The sequence below is a fragment of the Diorhabda sublineata genome, chromosome 2 (genome assembly GCF_026230105.1).
Source record: "Diorhabda sublineata isolate icDioSubl1.1 chromosome 2, icDioSubl1.1, whole genome shotgun sequence".
Lineage (NCBI taxonomy): Eukaryota > Metazoa > Arthropoda > Insecta > Coleoptera > Chrysomelidae > Diorhabda > Diorhabda sublineata.
Genome location: NC_079475.1, coordinates 6,469,529 through 6,487,707, shown reverse-complemented (window position 1 = coordinate 6,487,707; position 18,179 = coordinate 6,469,529). Strand labels below are relative to the sequence as shown.

The 18,179-nt window shown below is 33.6% G+C and overlaps 1 protein-coding gene across 1 annotated transcript in view; it reads right to left on the bottom strand.

Annotated features, from left to right (window-relative positions):
• The window catches only part of LOC130452643 (disintegrin and metalloproteinase domain-containing protein 11), a 768,870-nt gene that overhangs the window by 65,558 nt on the left and 685,133 nt on the right, over positions 1–18,179 (bottom strand). Inside the window, exons 11-16 of the mRNA XM_056791998.1 lie at positions 14,579–14,833; positions 13,963–14,165; positions 11,665–12,022; positions 11,278–11,512; positions 9,738–9,930; positions 9,486–9,648 (exon numbers count right to left, since the gene is read on the bottom strand). Of these exons, the coding sequence (XP_056647976.1) occupies positions 9,486–9,648; positions 9,738–9,930; positions 11,278–11,512; positions 11,665–12,022; positions 13,963–14,165; positions 14,579–14,833 (1,407 nt within the window). The remainder of the gene's footprint in view (positions 1–9,485; positions 9,649–9,737; positions 9,931–11,277; positions 11,513–11,664; positions 12,023–13,962; positions 14,166–14,578; positions 14,834–18,179) is intronic.

The window sequence follows — 18,179 nt, the reverse complement described above, 5'->3', positions numbered from 1 at the left end:
TTTACGAGGTGGCAGTAAATTTTTCAAAATTCACTTTATTAAGTGGCGCTTTGTTATGATAATCGAATTCTTCAACAAATTCTGCGTATTCTTCATTTCACAAGGTTTAGTCTATCCCTCCAAAAATACGGTTTTCCTTAGCCGACTTCTATAAACTTGATATTATTTCTAAGCCATATAAAATATATAAATTCAAAATAAAAATTCAATGTTCACATTTTTTTTCTGTCCCGAGATATCTTTAAAAATGTACAAAAGACGAGAATTATCGCTTATTTGAGTTTTTTACAGATACCTCAAATATCCATTTTGGTCAAAAAATGGAAATAAACTACGAACATTCTCATGCGATGATTTTCTATGATATTCGACGTGGATTGAACCAACAGCAGTGTGCTGATCAACTCGCTTCGACTTTTCGTGATGAAGCATCATCTTAAGCCACCGATTTCGGCTGGTTTTCAAAATTCACGCACTTCGCTTCAGGATGAATTTCGTGAAGGTCATCCAAAATCGACTTTTGGGCCAGAAAACATCGATACTGTGCGTTAACTGATATAGCAAGATCATCATGAGACCTACCGTGAGATTGAAGCATATTTGGGTATTAGTTCCACTCGCATACATTCAATATTTGGTTGTCAAAATTTGTTCACGTTGGATACCGCATAATTACACAATCCCTCATTAAAAACACCTTTCGATTAGTGCAAAGTAATCCTGAAACAATCCAATCGCTATCGATGCTTCAAAATACGTCTATAAGATGGTGAAAGGAGAGGAATATGAGCCCTAAATCAAACAGTAATCAACTGTATGGGTCTTTGAAGGCAAGTCAAATCCAACAAAAGGTGTTTGTGCGCAAAGTACTTTGAAGCAGATGAACGCCTGTTTTTCCTGAATAACAGGACATGTCGCCATTGTTCCATTAGAATGGTCAATTCTGTATTTAGAGGAACCAAACGAATCATTCTATACCACGACATTGCGAGCTCTCACACATCACACAAAAACGTTTTTGAGCAGTGGAAACATCGAATTGATGGGTCATGCGCCGTACTATCCTCGTGATACCTTCTTCTGCCCTTAGATCAAAAATAACTTACGAGATTAACGTTTTTCTACACATAAAGAAGTAGTTGATGTATTCAATTCAGATGCTTTGTAGATACCTCAATCGGAATGGAGAAATTATTGATTCAAACGCATGCAAAAAGGAAACAATGAAGCTTTATCCAATAAGAAATATTAAGGTTTATTTTTCTATATTAGAACTAAAGTAGCAACCCTCGTATTAGGCGGGTTCACCAACTATAGAATTGAAAATTTATCCCGAAGTTTTTACATTGGCCTGCCAGCAGTAATTTGATCTCATATCAAGAGAATCTAATATCGCTGATATTATTAACAAGTAAAACAAATTATTGAATAAAACTTGTAGCAAATCTAGCTATTAAGATTGAGACTTATTGACTACGTAATTAGTTGCGCCCCAGGTGTTCAAAATGTCGTCAATTTCTACAATTGAAATATTTCGTATGGCCTGTCATATTATATCAATCATATTTTTTGTCCTGTGTTTATTGGTGTAAACGGGATTTTTTGTTCAGCCCCAGAAATAAAAATCTAAGCAAGTTAGGTCTGGAGATCTGGGTGGCTAAATAAATAAACTTCCACGTCCCATCTACCTATGCTGTTATTCGATAAATAAGTAAGTTTCTACTTATTTTATATGCTTTGATCCACTGGCAAGCATATATAACATTTTTAAATAATGAGAGAAATTCAAAACATTTTATCTGAATATCTGAAATCACAACGCCATCTATCATTCACATTGCTAATTTAATTGATTTGAATTTACATATTTTCTTTTGTTTAGTATAAGTTCTTTCGAACAACATAAAGTTTATAAAAATCGGCCCAGAAAAACTAAAGTTAGAAGCATTTCATAATAACAAGGTTCCCACTCTCCTCCAGGAAATTCGAGTTTCAAACTCATATTAGTTTAGCATGGAAATCCTGGACTTTCCGATTGGTTTATGAGAAGAAATTGTGCAGGAACTGTCCAAACGTGACTCTAATTCTCAGAATAATACAGTTGAGATTCCTCTGGTTGTTTTTTCTACTTTTTTAATTATAGGCTAATTTATATTTGTGTCAATGACCTAAAGAGACACTACAGGCCTGCCACCAAAATCTTTTGTATTGACACGAAATCACAGTGTGTTGTAAAATTTCTTCAATGTAATTATTGTCCGTTGGTTCTTGTAGAAGATTTGCAGTGTTTTATCCGATTTCTTTTTGTGATTTTTCCCTATAAATTGTTCATAAAATGCCGTGTTTTTGTAAACGTTCAAAGACTTTTCAAAATTTGAAGGACAACATCCAGAAAGGAATTGTTGCTATGTTTGAAAGTCATGACAAAGATAAAAAAGGGGATACTCAATATATGGAGTATGGAAAACATTATTTGCTTTTTGCAAATATGTGAAACAAAAATTTAGGTATGTATCAACGTAGTAAAAATCAAATTGAGCTCTAACATTTATACATCATGTTTTATGAAGTTTTGAAAGAGGAAGTTATGCTGAAGTATCTTGCTCTAGCTCGTATTTCTATTGGAGTGTTCTATATATTGATTTTGTAGACTATAATTTGTTGGAAAGTACTGATTCAAATATAAAACACATTTTGATTATAATTTCAGTCGGTTTCAATATTTGTGAATTATAATTATGAAACAGCTGAGATAAATATGCGATTTTTTCTCAAATTAGTCACTAATTCTAGTAAAGTATTTTCGGAATTTTTTGGTTAGCACCCGAGTAAAATTTGAAGTTCGTCTGTTCATTGATAAAATGAACTAACTACAATTCATTCAATCTCTTCGAAATATTTTCATTATTTGTTGTTTAGATTTATTTTATACCAAAACCAAATTTTTTTATCAAAATTCTGACAAAAATAGAGTGATTTGGAAGTATTTCTTTATAATTGAATTATAATAACGATTATCGTATATTCAAACATTATTTCAGTTTTAAACTAAAAATAAAAGCTTGTTGTTTGATTGTATTCATGAATTTTATCAACTGTTCACTTATTAGACCTTATTATTTGTTTTTGTTGATAAATCGTCTCAATTTTTGTTCTCTAATGATAAAAAATCGGTGTCAAAAAGTGGGTAACTACAGAAAAAAATATTTTTTAAGGATTATTATATTTCAAAAATATGTAGTAGCCATCAATTAATTTTTAGTTGTATCAAAAGTAAAATAGACTCAATTGTTTAAGTGTTTATCATTACTGAAAGCTTTCTCGTCCTTATGTATATGACCATTTCTAAAAATTTTCTTTTCACTTTTATTCTGAATTTTTATAATTACATGTATGTATTTTTATAATATTTTTTTTATCGTATTAATGACCTTTCATTCTATTTTCTGGATACTGGGAGATTGGTCCTAAACAACGTCACAATCATCACAAAGTACTTGACATAATATCACTTGTCTTGGTTTCCAAGTATTTAAGAAGTTTTGCCACATCTCGGTATCGAAGTTCTTTTTCTGCTATCGATGGTTAAAATCCAGGTAGGCTGAGTGGTAGCTTTTCCGCGAATCAAGAGCGGAATTTGCAAAAAACATGAGATTCAACAAGTTCGCCATTTTTTTGCGTTTACTACGATTAGCCCAAGTTCTCGAGTCAACGGTGGAATTTTTGAGTTTCAAAAGCTTGGTATGAGCATTTTGGTTACATACCAAAAAGACCTTGAAGAAATAAGGAGTATAGGCTTCCATTCCACGTTTGTGTACACTTGAGGGTCATTGGAAATGAAGTAAACATAGAAAGGAAGTCCTTCAGATACTTCCATTTAGCTTAACTATAATGCCAAACTTTACGTGGTCTATGTGGATCCTAAGTTTGGACGTACTAGATGATGGAAGGTTTTTCTTTTTTAGCCTCGTCAATTGAAAAATCTAAGCCAGATTTGTGATTTGTTTTAGAGAGCAAACTCAGGATGTCTTCTAAATTAGGAGGTGGGTTCGGAACTGGTATTTCAGAACACTTTATGTCTATTCTTGTTGACTTTTTTGGCAGCAGGTTTTGAGTTACATTGCATGCAATTTCTGCCATTTCAGGACGAGAGCAATCAGATTCTTCTTCCTTGTTTAGTTGGTTTAACAATTAGAATTTTATCAATCAAAATTTGAAAAATATTTTGCAGAATGACAATGACGTTTCATGGTTGATGAGAGTACAGAATTATTACAATTACAGAACCTTTCACAGAGCATACAATAAAAATTTATTCAAGATAACTTGATAAATAAATAAATGAAAAATAGTGTATGAAGATTATCCCTTTTGGAAAGTATTGTACTTTTTCACACTCTTTCCAGTGTTATAATGAAACTTCTGTTTAAAAAGCATTATTCTTTTTCGCACGCTTTTAGACTAATTATCGCCCTGGAGCTTGCCCTGTCTGTATTTAGTGGAATTCTAAAAGTCGGCAGATGCGTCGCCTTTGATGTTTGTTTTTTATATTACTTTGTAAGTGTTCTATAACATTGTTCCTTTTGAGTAATTTCTAGGAAGCTTTATTCATTTATTCTTTTTGCTTCGTTATATCTCTAGAACTTCTGGAATTCTTTTGGAATATATATAAGGAGTTTCTGTAGCACAGTTCAATTTAGTTTCTAATAAATAGTCGTAGTGTACCAAGAAGGTGATCGAAGAATTTGAATAAATAAAGTGATCGTCATAGGTGAATTAAATTAATTAGTGTTTAGTATTCAAAAAACGTACGAGGCAGTGTCTATCTATTCACCCCAGGAATAGAAATCGTTTAAATAAATGAGAAAAACATTTTCGTGGTCGTAGATAAAAAAAATTGATAAGATTTTGTGGATATTTTTCCGGTTTTAGGACATCAAAATATGTAAGATAATTTATGAAAAATGCAGTTTTTCATTTGCAGACTTATGTTATAATTACCCCAAATATTTTTGCTGAAAGTTTGGACAATATAAATTAACTTCGAAAACCAGTATAAACTAATTTCTAGCTCTCTAAAGTCATTAGTTTTCGTAATCATACTGCCTATTTGTCGGTAGATGTATTCCCAGATGTAGAGTTTGTTGTTAGTCCGATTTACGTAATGTAGAAATAAAATTAAATAACTTTCAAACTAATTACTATGCTGGTGAATGTGATTTCGTATTGTATTTATACATTCTCTTTTTCATTTATTCATTTTTAAAACTGACGACACAATATTGTTATAATTTTGAATTACTTATATACTTCACCACCTTTTCAAAATTTGTACTTTTCAATTCTAATATTCTACTCTAATTAAATAGTTCACACAAATAAAAACAAATACAATTGTGGCTTAATATCAACAATTTTATATTTGACACTAAACATTCATCATATGTTTAGAAATCTCCATTTCTACACATTATTTAATCAATTCTCTTTTGCCTAGTTATAATTTTTCACAACGTACATCAATAGCATACAATGAATCTTTCTCTTACTTGATAATTAAAAATTATTGTCAATTGAAATTGAATTAATAAATTCGAATTCATTTTCTATGGGTTATTTCAATGAAAAAAAGTGTAATAAATTGAGGAAGCGTTCGTAATCCATAGCCGTATCATTTTTAGAAGACATTCAAAATATTTTTTGAGTTTATACTTGAAGTATTGTCAAATGAAATAACAATTTTTCTTTTTTACCCAATCCGCTTGGAAACGATGTTTGAATTATTATATTATTTGAAAAGGTTCTTTATAACTGAAATCTCAAGCTGGGGCCTTACCACGCAAGAGCTAAGGATGGAGGGGGATCTAGGAGTGACAACCTGATGGTTTCAATTGTCAGAGATTTTCGTCTTCTATTTCAAGCCCTACCAGGTGTAGTGCTCTTGACTTTTGGGTAGAGGTTTTGTCCTCTGTGCAACAAAATTTGCCAGATCTAGCGACTTCAGGTGTTTGTTGAGGCGACCTTGCTCCTAAAAAACTCCTGTTAGTATTCGTAGATTATTCTTACTTGGGTTGATAAATTGGTTTTGAGTCTAATCATATAGACTCAAAACAAACACCATTATTCTTCAAGAGTTAAGTGGAATCTATTTTCTTTGAGATGAATATACTTTTTTTAACCCTTTCAACCCCATATTTCCAACACTACCTATAGGCTTAATAAGCATGTAACTTATTAAAAAAAATGTCCCACTGGTTCTCAGTGACAAACTCAATATTTTAATGTCACTTTCGCTCGATAGATGGCACAAGTGCCCTACCAGTGAGTTTGTTTTGCATTCTAGCAATCATTTTAGTAGAGAAATACCAGTGGGTGCACGTGAATTATTTTCGTATTGTATTCTTTTTCTGAATCAAGCAATTTATTTCAAGTAAGTGCATTTTCATTGTAACTGTTTTTATTATTCGGATATTATTGTCCCACTGGTATGTCCAATTCTCAAGGAACGTCATTTCTCTAACTTTAAGCTTCCAAATATCATGATGCACACTCGTAGGAAAAGATTGACAAACGAAGAATTGATAAAATTGTTAAATGAACCAAATTCAAATAATGAATCGGAGGATTCAGATGCAGATAAAGACTATGTGCCTAGTTGCTCTGACATTAATAGTTATGAAGAATTGGGACAAAATCCAGGAACTTCATCTTGTAGAAGAGATATGCCACAATTCTCCGATAAAAAACTGCAAAAAGAGAATGCAGAATTTCTTCAAAATAGAAAAGGTACTATAGCAGCAAGGTGGCAAGATTCAAAGGAGGCTTTAATTCTTTCCAACCGCCACTTCCCAGGCATCACACAAGTGAAACGTTAACAGAAAGGTGGAGAAAACATCATGACCAATCGTCCTACTGCTATTGCCGATAACAACAGATTCATTGGAGGAGTAGATTTGTCTGACCAAAAGATGTTATATGACTTTGATCTACCAAGTGGTGGAAGAAGGTATTTTATAAACTTTTGACGACGGTGGTTTTAAATACCATGTAATATTCCAAGAAGTGAAATATAAGAAAATGCCTCTTTGTAATTCGTTGTCCCCTTAGCTGAATCAATGAGGCACAAGGAAAGAAAATGCCAAAAGAAAAAAATTGGGTCGTCCTTCAAATGCAACAAAACCCATGATGAATATTGGGGACCACTGGAAGGATCAACAAGAAATGCTGTGCCAAACAACATAAGGGAACAGAAACAAAAACTGTGTGCGCAATGTGTAAAATTGCTCTCTGCAACAACTGTTTTAAATTGTATCAAACGTAGAAAGTTGTATTATAAATAATGTGAAAGGGTGTTACTGAATAAATATTTTTTTGAACTAGTATACAGAAGTTTTCACTGTATTTTATATCGTCGTCTCTGTCCCATCTAAAAACACCGGCGGGACATATATGTCCCACCCTCGAAAATTACCCTACATTAAAAATTTTTACAGGAGGGGTAGAAGATTTTTATTTTCACTTCATTCATCACTTTAAAGTTATAATTCTCATTATTTTGGAAAAGGAAAAACTGGTAATGAAAAGGTTGAATTTGTCAGGCTTAAAAGAAAGTTACCAAATATGGGCTACCATTTTGTTTTTGTTTCAAAAATAAAGAAAAAATCAGAAAATTAAACATTTATTGACTTATTGACTATATTTTTAAACAGGTAAGTAACAATCTTATGTTTTTAATATTATAATATATTATTAAATTGAGCATTAAACAAAATATCAATAAGACGGTACTCAAATATGGGTTACAAATAGAAACTTATAATATCTTGTACGTGAATAACAATTATAAATAATAATCTTATGAGAGATCAAGTTATTTTGGAAGATGGTAGAAATCACATAATTTACTTACAAAAATCACATACCCAAGTGTCAAACTTTGGCCCAGTACAGTCATAATGTGCCCAGAGCTGACACTAAACATCTAATCCACAGTTCTTCTGCTGCGTTTTCGAAAAAACTTTCTGACGAAACATACACGCAGCATCATCAGTTTGTGGAGCCTCTCTTCCTATAGGGGCATCTGGTTCACTGTCTGTATCAAATTGGATCTTCTTCACCTTAACTTCCGTCCCTGGTCTTGGCTTCCTTATTTCCTATACTTCGTTTTTTTGCTTGAGTTTATTTTTTGTTTTATTTTCTCCTCATTAGTTTCTACGAGGTCATTTTTATATGGATCGAAGTTATAACCGAGGCCACAGCACCTTTTCTACCTCTATTAGATGTCTCTCTGACTGTTTTGACACGGGATTTATGTCATAAGGAGATAATAGACCTAGACTGGTACGATCAATTCCGGAAGACGAAGGTTGATAATCATATGTTGGTTCATGTCCAGTTCCAAAGGTAAATTCTTCTGTTTGAGGTTTGAAACCTAGAACTCAAGTCCGGTGATTCGTTTGAAATCAAATTTCATCATTATGAATAGAAGTCAATGGTGAAAGTGAGGATCTTGGATTGTTAGTCGAAGACTCTTCATAATTGTGGGTGGATTTTTCCTGTGCATTCTAGTTTTATTCAATGACCTGTAACGCGAAATCCGTTTGCTGCAATTTCGCCTGTTTGCACTTCCATGTAAGATCATCCAAATAAATCTACAATGTCAAAAGGGCTCGCTGATCTGTTGTTGTTCTGATCCAGGTTTGTATTTCTTCACTGAAGTGATTTTTCAATGGTCTCATAAGCGTCTTCTCCAACGGTTGCAGCTTATGAGTTGTGTGAGGTGAAGTTTTTCATTAGAAATTAAGTTATATCATTCGTATTTTTTCCCAAAAATTTTATGAATTACGTTCAATTGTTAAAGTCAGTTGAGTTTGCTATCATGAACATAAATATTCAGCATAAATTAGGATTATTACTGAAAATTAGTTCAATTTCGATAATATCGAATTATCTATAAAGTTTATAACAATCTATTAGACCAATTTAATTTATTTAGCTAACTTATTCGAAAAGAAAAATATTTAAGTAAGTAATTATTCATTTATTAAAAAATTCTTTGTAAGATTTTTTATACAGATTTAAGTATATAACCACATATAAAAAATTTTTCATTCTGTAGTATACATGCTGGTAAAATGAATTTTCCAATTTCCATGATTGTGACGAATCACGTCAATTGAAAAAATTTTGAATAATGCAGTTTTTAATTTCACAGCAAAAATAATACGCAGATAGGAAATGACTTTTATTAGAACAATCAACTTACAGAAAACTATTCATCTCAATATTCAGCAGTAGTTCCTCTGCATTTCAAGCACACGGTAAAATATTTCGAGAATTATACTTCATTTTCAAATTTACCGTATTATCATTTTTGATTCATTGAATATTATGATTTCAATTCAAATCAATCTCAGCTGTTTCTAATTTCAATTCTTATCATATCAAAACTAAAAGTAAGAAAAAAAAACGAGAAATGTACGTACCGTAGGGGGTTTCTTTCTTTGTCATTTGTTCTTGTAGATTAGTAGGTGATAAACCTGGAGACAACGTCGCTTGAGAAGGTGGTGGAGTCGTTTCCATTTGAATTGAGCAATCACTGCCGGTCCAACCGGAATCACAGAAACACTTGTTTTGGTTAGTGCAAACCTTAAACGAAATAAAATATCAATAACTCAAAACAAAAAACAGGAGGTTGATTATTAGAATTTTCATATTATTATAATAATGAGACTCACCCCATGGCCAGAGCATTCATTGCTGGCTTGGTTCGAAGGACATTTGTCTTGTTTAATATACGGAAAGATGCTAGTACAGGTCTGGTTAAGGCAAATGAGGTTTTCCCCACACGGTGTACCATCTCTGACTAGTCCTAAGTAAGTGAGATCAACAGTTTTCGGATTGGTGATGTCCTTTCGTCCAGCCGTCGTCCTATAAATAGAAATTAGTGTTGTCTATTTTTGTAGATAGGATAAGATTTTACATCTCGACTACTGCCTATTTATAAAAATATGAATGAAATAAAATTAAAATGAATCGAAAATTCTGACACACCGACATACCTGATGAAGTGATTAAAGTTTCATCCTTCACCTGTGAGAAATATCTTATGTAATCTTGAATGCAACAACAATGATCTAAATAACGAAACTCAGAATATTTAGAATTGAGGATATCATTTGGACATATAAAGAAGACGGTGGATATGGGATTATCGAAGATGTTGAGTTGAAACCAGGGAGAGAAACAGACTTAGAAGCCGTTGGATGGAGAAAACAATGAAGAAATCGAGAAGAAAGGACATTAAGATGCAGATTGAAGTATCAGAAGACATTGAATGTTTTAAACCTTGAGGGAATCACACAGAGATCATCAAGTAGATTTATTTGGACATATGAGAAGGATGATGGGAATACCAATATAAGAAGAGCTTATATAAAGATGAAGAATTTCTGATAAAAACTGGAAATGAAGTATCGGAATCTTTGACAGCCAACAATGGCCTGGGACAAGGGCGCCGCGTCTCACCAACACTTTTCAAAATGTATGTTTCCAAAGCTCTAGCAATTTGGGAGAAGAAATGAAAAGGAATGAGGATCCAAATCGATGATGACATCTGTTTATACACACCTCCAATTTGCGTATGATCGAAACGAACAATTATAGAATATATTGGTGGAAAGCCGTAAAAAAATAATGAAGTGGATGTTTTTTATGTAGAAAGTAAGCCCCACCAGTGGTGCCTGCAGTATGGAGATGCCTGTGGATATTGATCCTGAACTTCTGTAGATTGTAGTGCGTTGGTAGCTGATTCCACAAGCTTGCACTTATCCAAAATAATGAGTTCCAATGAATTGAAATTCTGCAAACGTTGATTAGCTGCATCCTTCTATCGAGATCTTCTTCCAAAAATTGAGTCGAGCATCTTCTGGGTATGCTTTGGAGCCGAGCTCCAAATATATATGTAGGGGTATATAGCTTTTTGGTCAACCTCAACAACAGCCATTAAGCTATATTGCGATGATAGTGAGAGAACAGGAAAAAGGAACAGAAAGAGAGAAAAGTCGAGATTAATATGGATGCACGAAATAAGTAAAACTAATGATTGTACGAAATTTGAACGATAAGAGCTGCAACTACAGGAAAAAATGGAAATTAATCATCGGAAATACGTCGTAGGACGCTCTGAACTCGAATTTATTTATTATTCTTATTCAAATTTATTCTCTCTGTCTATAATTTGATATAAACAAATTGAAACGACTTAAATCAACTTACTTGCATTCGTATTCGTGACCTTTCGTAGAAATGATAGTCCTAGAATGATCCTGCGGTTGATCCAATCCTTCTACAACTGGATATCTGTTACCCAGTTGGCATTGCAGCGAACCGCATTTTACGTTTTCCAATGAGCACTTAATAAATCTTCCGGTATTGTCACTTCCACAATGTCCGTTAATAGAACCTTTAGAATTGAACTGTTCGTAGCATTGCGGATCGGCTTCTATCCCTCCTATATTTTGAAAATAATCGTGAGATAATCAAATCTATTTAAAAAATGGTACTTGACACGTTAATTACAATATTTACAGCTTTTATAATTGATATAAATCGCTATAGATGGGCGTCATGATTTAAATGAACCTATATACACAGATTACTGACCTAATCCCCATATATGCTCGCACTGTACGCTCAAAGTCGGACACAATCCGTTGAAACATTGTCCTGTATTGCTTTCACAAGGGCTGCCGTTTTTCTTGAACGTATCTATTGGACATTCTCCTGTAACTCCAGTACAACGTTCCGGTAAATCGCATTCGTTGGTAGCTTCTCTACAAATAACACCTTTCTCTTTTAATTGACAGTCTTCACAACAGCTGCCCGAAGCGCATTGGGCTTCTTTGGTGAGTTTGCAAGTGATCGGATCACAACACGGATTGTTTTTGTGACAGTTCTCTATGCTACCGCAATCACAATCTTCACCTTCTTCCACTATGTTGTTACCGCAAGTGCGACGATCCTAAAATTAAATTTATAAATGGATGCGAAGTTTTTTACGTGGAAATAATGTATAATGGATAATGTTTGATAAAATGAGAAAAGGTTATGATTTTGTAACGCATGTCCAAAAGTTTTGGAAAAACATATTCCATCATATATTTTCATAATAAATATCTTTGAAAAAGCTCTTCTTATTCTCCATAATCAAAGGCTTAGTAACTATCAAAGTTGAAGTGCTGGTGTTTCTCAATGAGGCGTATTTTTCTCCGGACACCTCTCAATTGGTCTTGTACATCTATTTTGCTTATTTTTTTTGTAACTTATACACCGAAATTATACATCATACAATTGAAGTGCTCAAAAATCTATAATTGGATGAGTCTCATCGATTATCGTGGTTTGGTGGAAAAGGTTATTTTGATTTGGCCAATCTTGAGCTGCCTTTACGCTAAGACCCGTCAAAACATTATATCGTCTCCAGCGTGATGTTGTACAAAATCAACTAATTTAGTGAGGCAGTTGTTAATACACCAATCAGAATCAAGAGCTCTATCAGTAAATTTTGCTTCTCCTTCATCTTAGTTGAAGAAAGCATCTTGATATCCGTGCTTCTTGGTATATATTTAGTGGAGTCTTCTTAGATATTTTCAACCATGTATTTCTAATCCTCGCGATATGGTACTCTTTGAAGTATGGTATTTCCAAATTTTTGGTTAGGTTAGGTTGAAACATGAGGAATTCCTTCTTCACATTCATCCGAAGTACGGTAAATGTTTCTGCGTGACATAACTTGGTTTTGAAAATTGCAAGCTATGTTTCACAACTGACATCAATAATGACTTGTATTATTAATTTCAAGATAATAAATATTCACTTGTTAATAAATCCAATTTGCTATTGTATTACTTCAACCTTTGTTCAAACTTCTGAATTTTGTGCTAAAGCTATTACGACAAACGTAAGTGATCCTTGCTGGTTTGGGTTCTATTATTTATATTAATAATTAAAAATCATTAAACGTAACAAATACTTATTTTTATCCATATATTTATCCATAGTGTGAAGATGAGGCGACTTAGACCGCCTTGTCTGGTTAGCTACAATAGATGCAATTGAAACTACTAGAGGCCGATATATTTTGAACATGCGCTTTGGTCTGAACCTTTCCACGTCACTAGACTAGTTGTGAACCTTGCTCAAGTATTGTGACCGTGTAATTTCTGGGCTCTCACGTATTCTGCAGTTTTCTCTTCTTCTATGTACCAGTGGAACTTCATGTCGACATTGATGTCCATAATTTGAAGATGAGGCGAAGGGGAAGGCGGGCTAAAATGGTCTAGTTCTGATGACAAATCATTGGTTAAATAATTGTTCGATAGATTCAATTGTTTACAATAAATATGTGCGTCAACAGTTTATGCAGCACTTCAAAATGATCAATTTATCGTTCCACCAACCAATATAAGCTCTTTTTTGAGATATAACTCTGGGTTTTTAATACAGCATGTGATTTTATTTGGAAACAACCACTATCTTGGGCACTTTGGGGTAGTGATAAAAAAAGACATTGTATGGTGTCTTTCAAGCTTTTTCTAACAGATTATGGGGGACACAAACAACTGCTCTGCTTATTGTTCCAATTATCTAAAAGTTGTCGTTCTGCTTGATAGGAGTTAAAAAGATCAAAATTACAGCTTGTTGAACATAACAAGATCTTTTTGATGTACTGTAGACAGGCTATTCCCTTTACCTTAGAAAAGCACAAATTAATTTTTAAATACAACAATACTTTCAAGTTTCCCTATCATTGACAGTCCCAAAATACATTTAATTTTCTTCGGAATTTAGTACGATGAAACCAGAAGAACGTTCAACGCTACTTCAGCAATTCAATGAAGCAAATTGAATTACAAGACATCAATATATTTTAAACAATTTTATACTCCGAAAATTTCTTACTGTAAGTTCGTTTGGTTTATTGAGCAGACAAATCCCATTTCCTGTTCTTAATCGGTCGATATAATCTTCTTTACTACATTCCGAAAATTTGTAAGGTTGTACGTTGTCTTGTCCGACTATTGCTTGAGCCATAATACATCCATGCCAGTCCCTACAAGAACATTCCTCCCTACCATCATCGTGACCCATACCGATGTTATGTCCTGCAAAATAGAAAAAAAAAATTCAGAAAGATCAACAATAACCACTATTTACTATGTCTTATGCTACTTCTAAATAGAAGGTAGTGACTAGTAGAAAAAAGGATAATAGAAAAAGGAGAAGACGATAATTATGTGGGAGAAATTGATAATAAAGAGTTGAAACATTTTGATAAGTGTTTGTAATACATATTCTTAGTAAGCTGAAGCCTTGTGTATACATTACAAGAATGAAATTTATCTTATTAACCCGTTTAGACAATTAAAATAAAATAAAACATCCTACGTTTTTATAAAAGTGACATTAATTTTGTCATCAGTAATTTTATTCTATTATTTTTCATTTTTAGTTTGATTATTGTTAAAAGCAAGTTACTTCAAACTATTATTTTCATAATGACAATAATATAACTCACCTATCATATGTGCCATTGTTCCAGCTAATAAATGAGGTTCGTAAGTATTGATATCTACGCTAATTCCAACAGATTTCGCTGTACAAACAGTCGCGGGAACAGCCATTCCAGCTTCTCCGCCAACGAAGACTTCACCGGTGAGAAGTTGTGTTGTATCTTTATCGACCTTGAATAATTTTCTTGCAGAATAATCATTGAAATTCGATAAAGCTTTTCCTATATCTTCATTTGGATTTATCATTGCTTGGTTTGCTCCTAAAACAACCAGCCAGAATGACTAGTGAGTTTAAAATTACTCCTACGAGAGTTGCTAATTTTAATATATGGCAACACTGATGTGAATATGACATCGCCATGACGAAGTTTGACATTTTTCATGGCGAAAGTGCTCAGAAAGTGTTGTTCACCCCATTTTCGTCATGAAGCACCATCTGGAGCAGGTTTTCTGAGTTCAATAGTGACCGCACTTCGCTACAGGATGAATTTCGTGAAGGTCGACCAAAATCAGCTGTTTGTTGTACCAGAAAACATCGATGCTGTGCGCGCTGACTTACCGTATGATTGAGGCATACTGGGGCATTAAATTCACTCGCATACATTTAATATTGCATAAAAATTTGTTTGTCAAAAATAATTGTTCGTGTTGGATACCGCATAATTTGACAACCGCTCGATTGGTGCGAAGAAATGCTGCAGAAATTCAATGGCGATGCTTCAAAATACGTCTATAAGATCGTGACATGGATCTATGCATATGAACCCAAAACTAAACAACAATTAACTGTATGAGTTTTCGAAGACGAGCCAAAAGTTGTTCGCGCACGAAGTACGTCGAAGCAGATGGTCGCCTGTTTTTCAGGAAGAACATGATAAATGTCACCACCGGTCCATTATAGCGACTTAAAATGGTCAATTCTGAGTCTGGTACGTTAGCATTTGTTTACTAGAAATATTCGATACAATCAGGGAAATCAAACCCAGACGGATCATTCTCCACCAAGACAATGGGAACTCTCACACTCCAATTCAGACAAAAATATTTTTTAACATTCAAAACATCTAATTGATGGATCATCCGCCGGCCGTACAGTATGTGTTTGGCAACGATGATTACGTCTTATTCCCTCAGATCAAAAATACATTGTGAGGTCAACGTTTTTCTACACCTAAAGAATCGGTCGATGCAATCAAATCGCGTTTTGGACGTACCTTAATCAGAATTGAAAAACTGCTGTGACAATTGGTTCAATCGCATGCAAAAGTGAATATTATCTTGATTGAGAATATTTTGAAAGACAATAAAAATTATTTATTTTTATTAGCCCATCTCAAAATTAAAGTAGATAGAAGAGGAAAGAACATGGAAATTTATGAGGTTTTATCTAAGGAATATTCAACAAGATAATGCTAAACCACCTACTTCGAAGGACTTACCAAATCTAGCATTCAGTCCGGACCTTGATTTAGCACCTCCAACTGAAAGTTGGATAAAATACTATAGCCTATATTTTGAGTATTCAGGCTTTGTTCAAATCAATTCAAATATAGAGAATTGGTCATATTTATCAATTTATAAAGGGATTTTCATAAATTTCTGTGCTTTAGAGTCTTGTGATACGGCCCATATTATGGTGGTATCTACATTGTTGTCAGTTCTTTCCTTTTTCTGTAAAAATAATGAACTTTGTTATATATAATGGGTCACCCTATATATTTTGTGTTTTTAGAAATATTTAAGATCTACAGTATCTACAATTATGTCGATTGACGTTTCGATTAATACAAAAAGTGGCATCTTCTCAAAACATTATTTAAAAAATTTGGATCGTTTTGATTGTAACATTTTTCCACTATTAGGTCTGCAAACTCTTCACGTCTATCAAAATAGTCCTCTGACAACATTTTAACCAACCAATTTATTATCACGTATAATCTTCATTACTGATGTTAAATATCAATTTCCTTGGTTATTTGTTTAGTAATCAAGTGTGGATCACTTGATTACAGTGATTACAGAACACTAACAGATTTGTTTTCAGTTAATGCAGTTTTTCGGCACCCTGATTTGCACGGTTTCGTGAAACTTTTTTACTACTTCACTGACAGTAGATGTTGTGATGGGATTTCCGTTAGGATATAAATTATTAAAGATATTAAACGCTTCTTGTTCATTTCTACGCTTATCATCATATCCTAATATCCTTAAAATATCAATTCTTCTTCAGATAAATGATCCTTCAGAACTTTCAATGAACTTTAACAAAAATAATTTATTAATATGCCAAATTTGTTACGGTAGCAGTCATATCCACCTAAATGAATTATTTTAACTTCGGCGGAGACGAAAATGTATCTATATCTCCGAAATTATGGCATTTAGGTATAGGAAAAAAGAAAAGATCTGACAACAATGTAAATACCAACATAATTTCGGCCGTATCACAAGATCCTCGTATACAAAAATTTATAAAAATCGTAATAGCCGTTTTACGAGATACTTGAGGTAATCCATACATAAAACGCACTCTGTATGTAAATCTCAAATACAACACACTGTATGAATTTTCCATATCCATGTTGACAATATCAGAAAGCGAAGACCAATAGCAAGTGGAATTTAGGCAACAAAACTAAGTAAACAAAGACATGAAAATGCTCGGGGCATCAAATCTAACGAAAGTAGAGATATAATCTGGTGTATAACTTAATTCATGCGGGTTTTTTTTACAAAATTTGAACTTTTATTTGAGAAAAACATGTACAATAGTATTAATCAAAGTATTGCCCATCTGAGGCTATGACCTTTTCTCATTTTTCTGGCAATTTGTGGATCCCATCCCAAAGAACTGCGCCAATCGTTTTCCAGTGAGGGCGTTCTGTATCGACCGGAACAAATTATAGCTAGAAGGAGCAAGGTCTGGGCTATAAGACGGTTGAGGTAAAACTTCCCATCCACTGTTTTCCAAATAGTTCTTAACCGGAATAGCAACATGGAGCCGCGCGTAGTTATGATGGAAAATTATTGCCTCGTGTCTGCTCGCATATTCCAAGCGGCTACTGCTCTCTTCAAACGGATTAATTGTGTTCGATGGCGTTCTCCATTGATAGTTTGACCCGAATTCAGTAGCTCATAATATAGCACACCCTTCTGGTCCCACCAAATAGAGATCATTATCTTCGCGCCATGGATATTCGGCTTTACCGTTGAATTGGCTGGTTGGCCAGATTTCACATATGATTTTTTGCGCTCGAAGTTGTCGTAATGGATCCATTTTTCATCACCAGTAAAAATCTGATGCAAAAATGACTTTCTTTTATGGCGTTCCAGCAGCATTTCGGACATGCAAAACCGCTTTTCGACGTCTCTCAGCTTGGGTTCATATGGAACCTAATTTCCTTGCTTTTGAATATATCCAGCTGCTTTTAAACGTTTTGAAGTGACTACATGAGTGACACCCAAAGATTCGGCGAGCTCTTCTTGTGTTTTTTCATCGAGTAATGCTTCCAGTTCTTCATCTTCAAAATTTTTTGGCCGCCCAGGACATTCATCGTTTTCCAAGCCAAAATCACCACTTTTAAATCCTGCAAACCACTTTTGGCA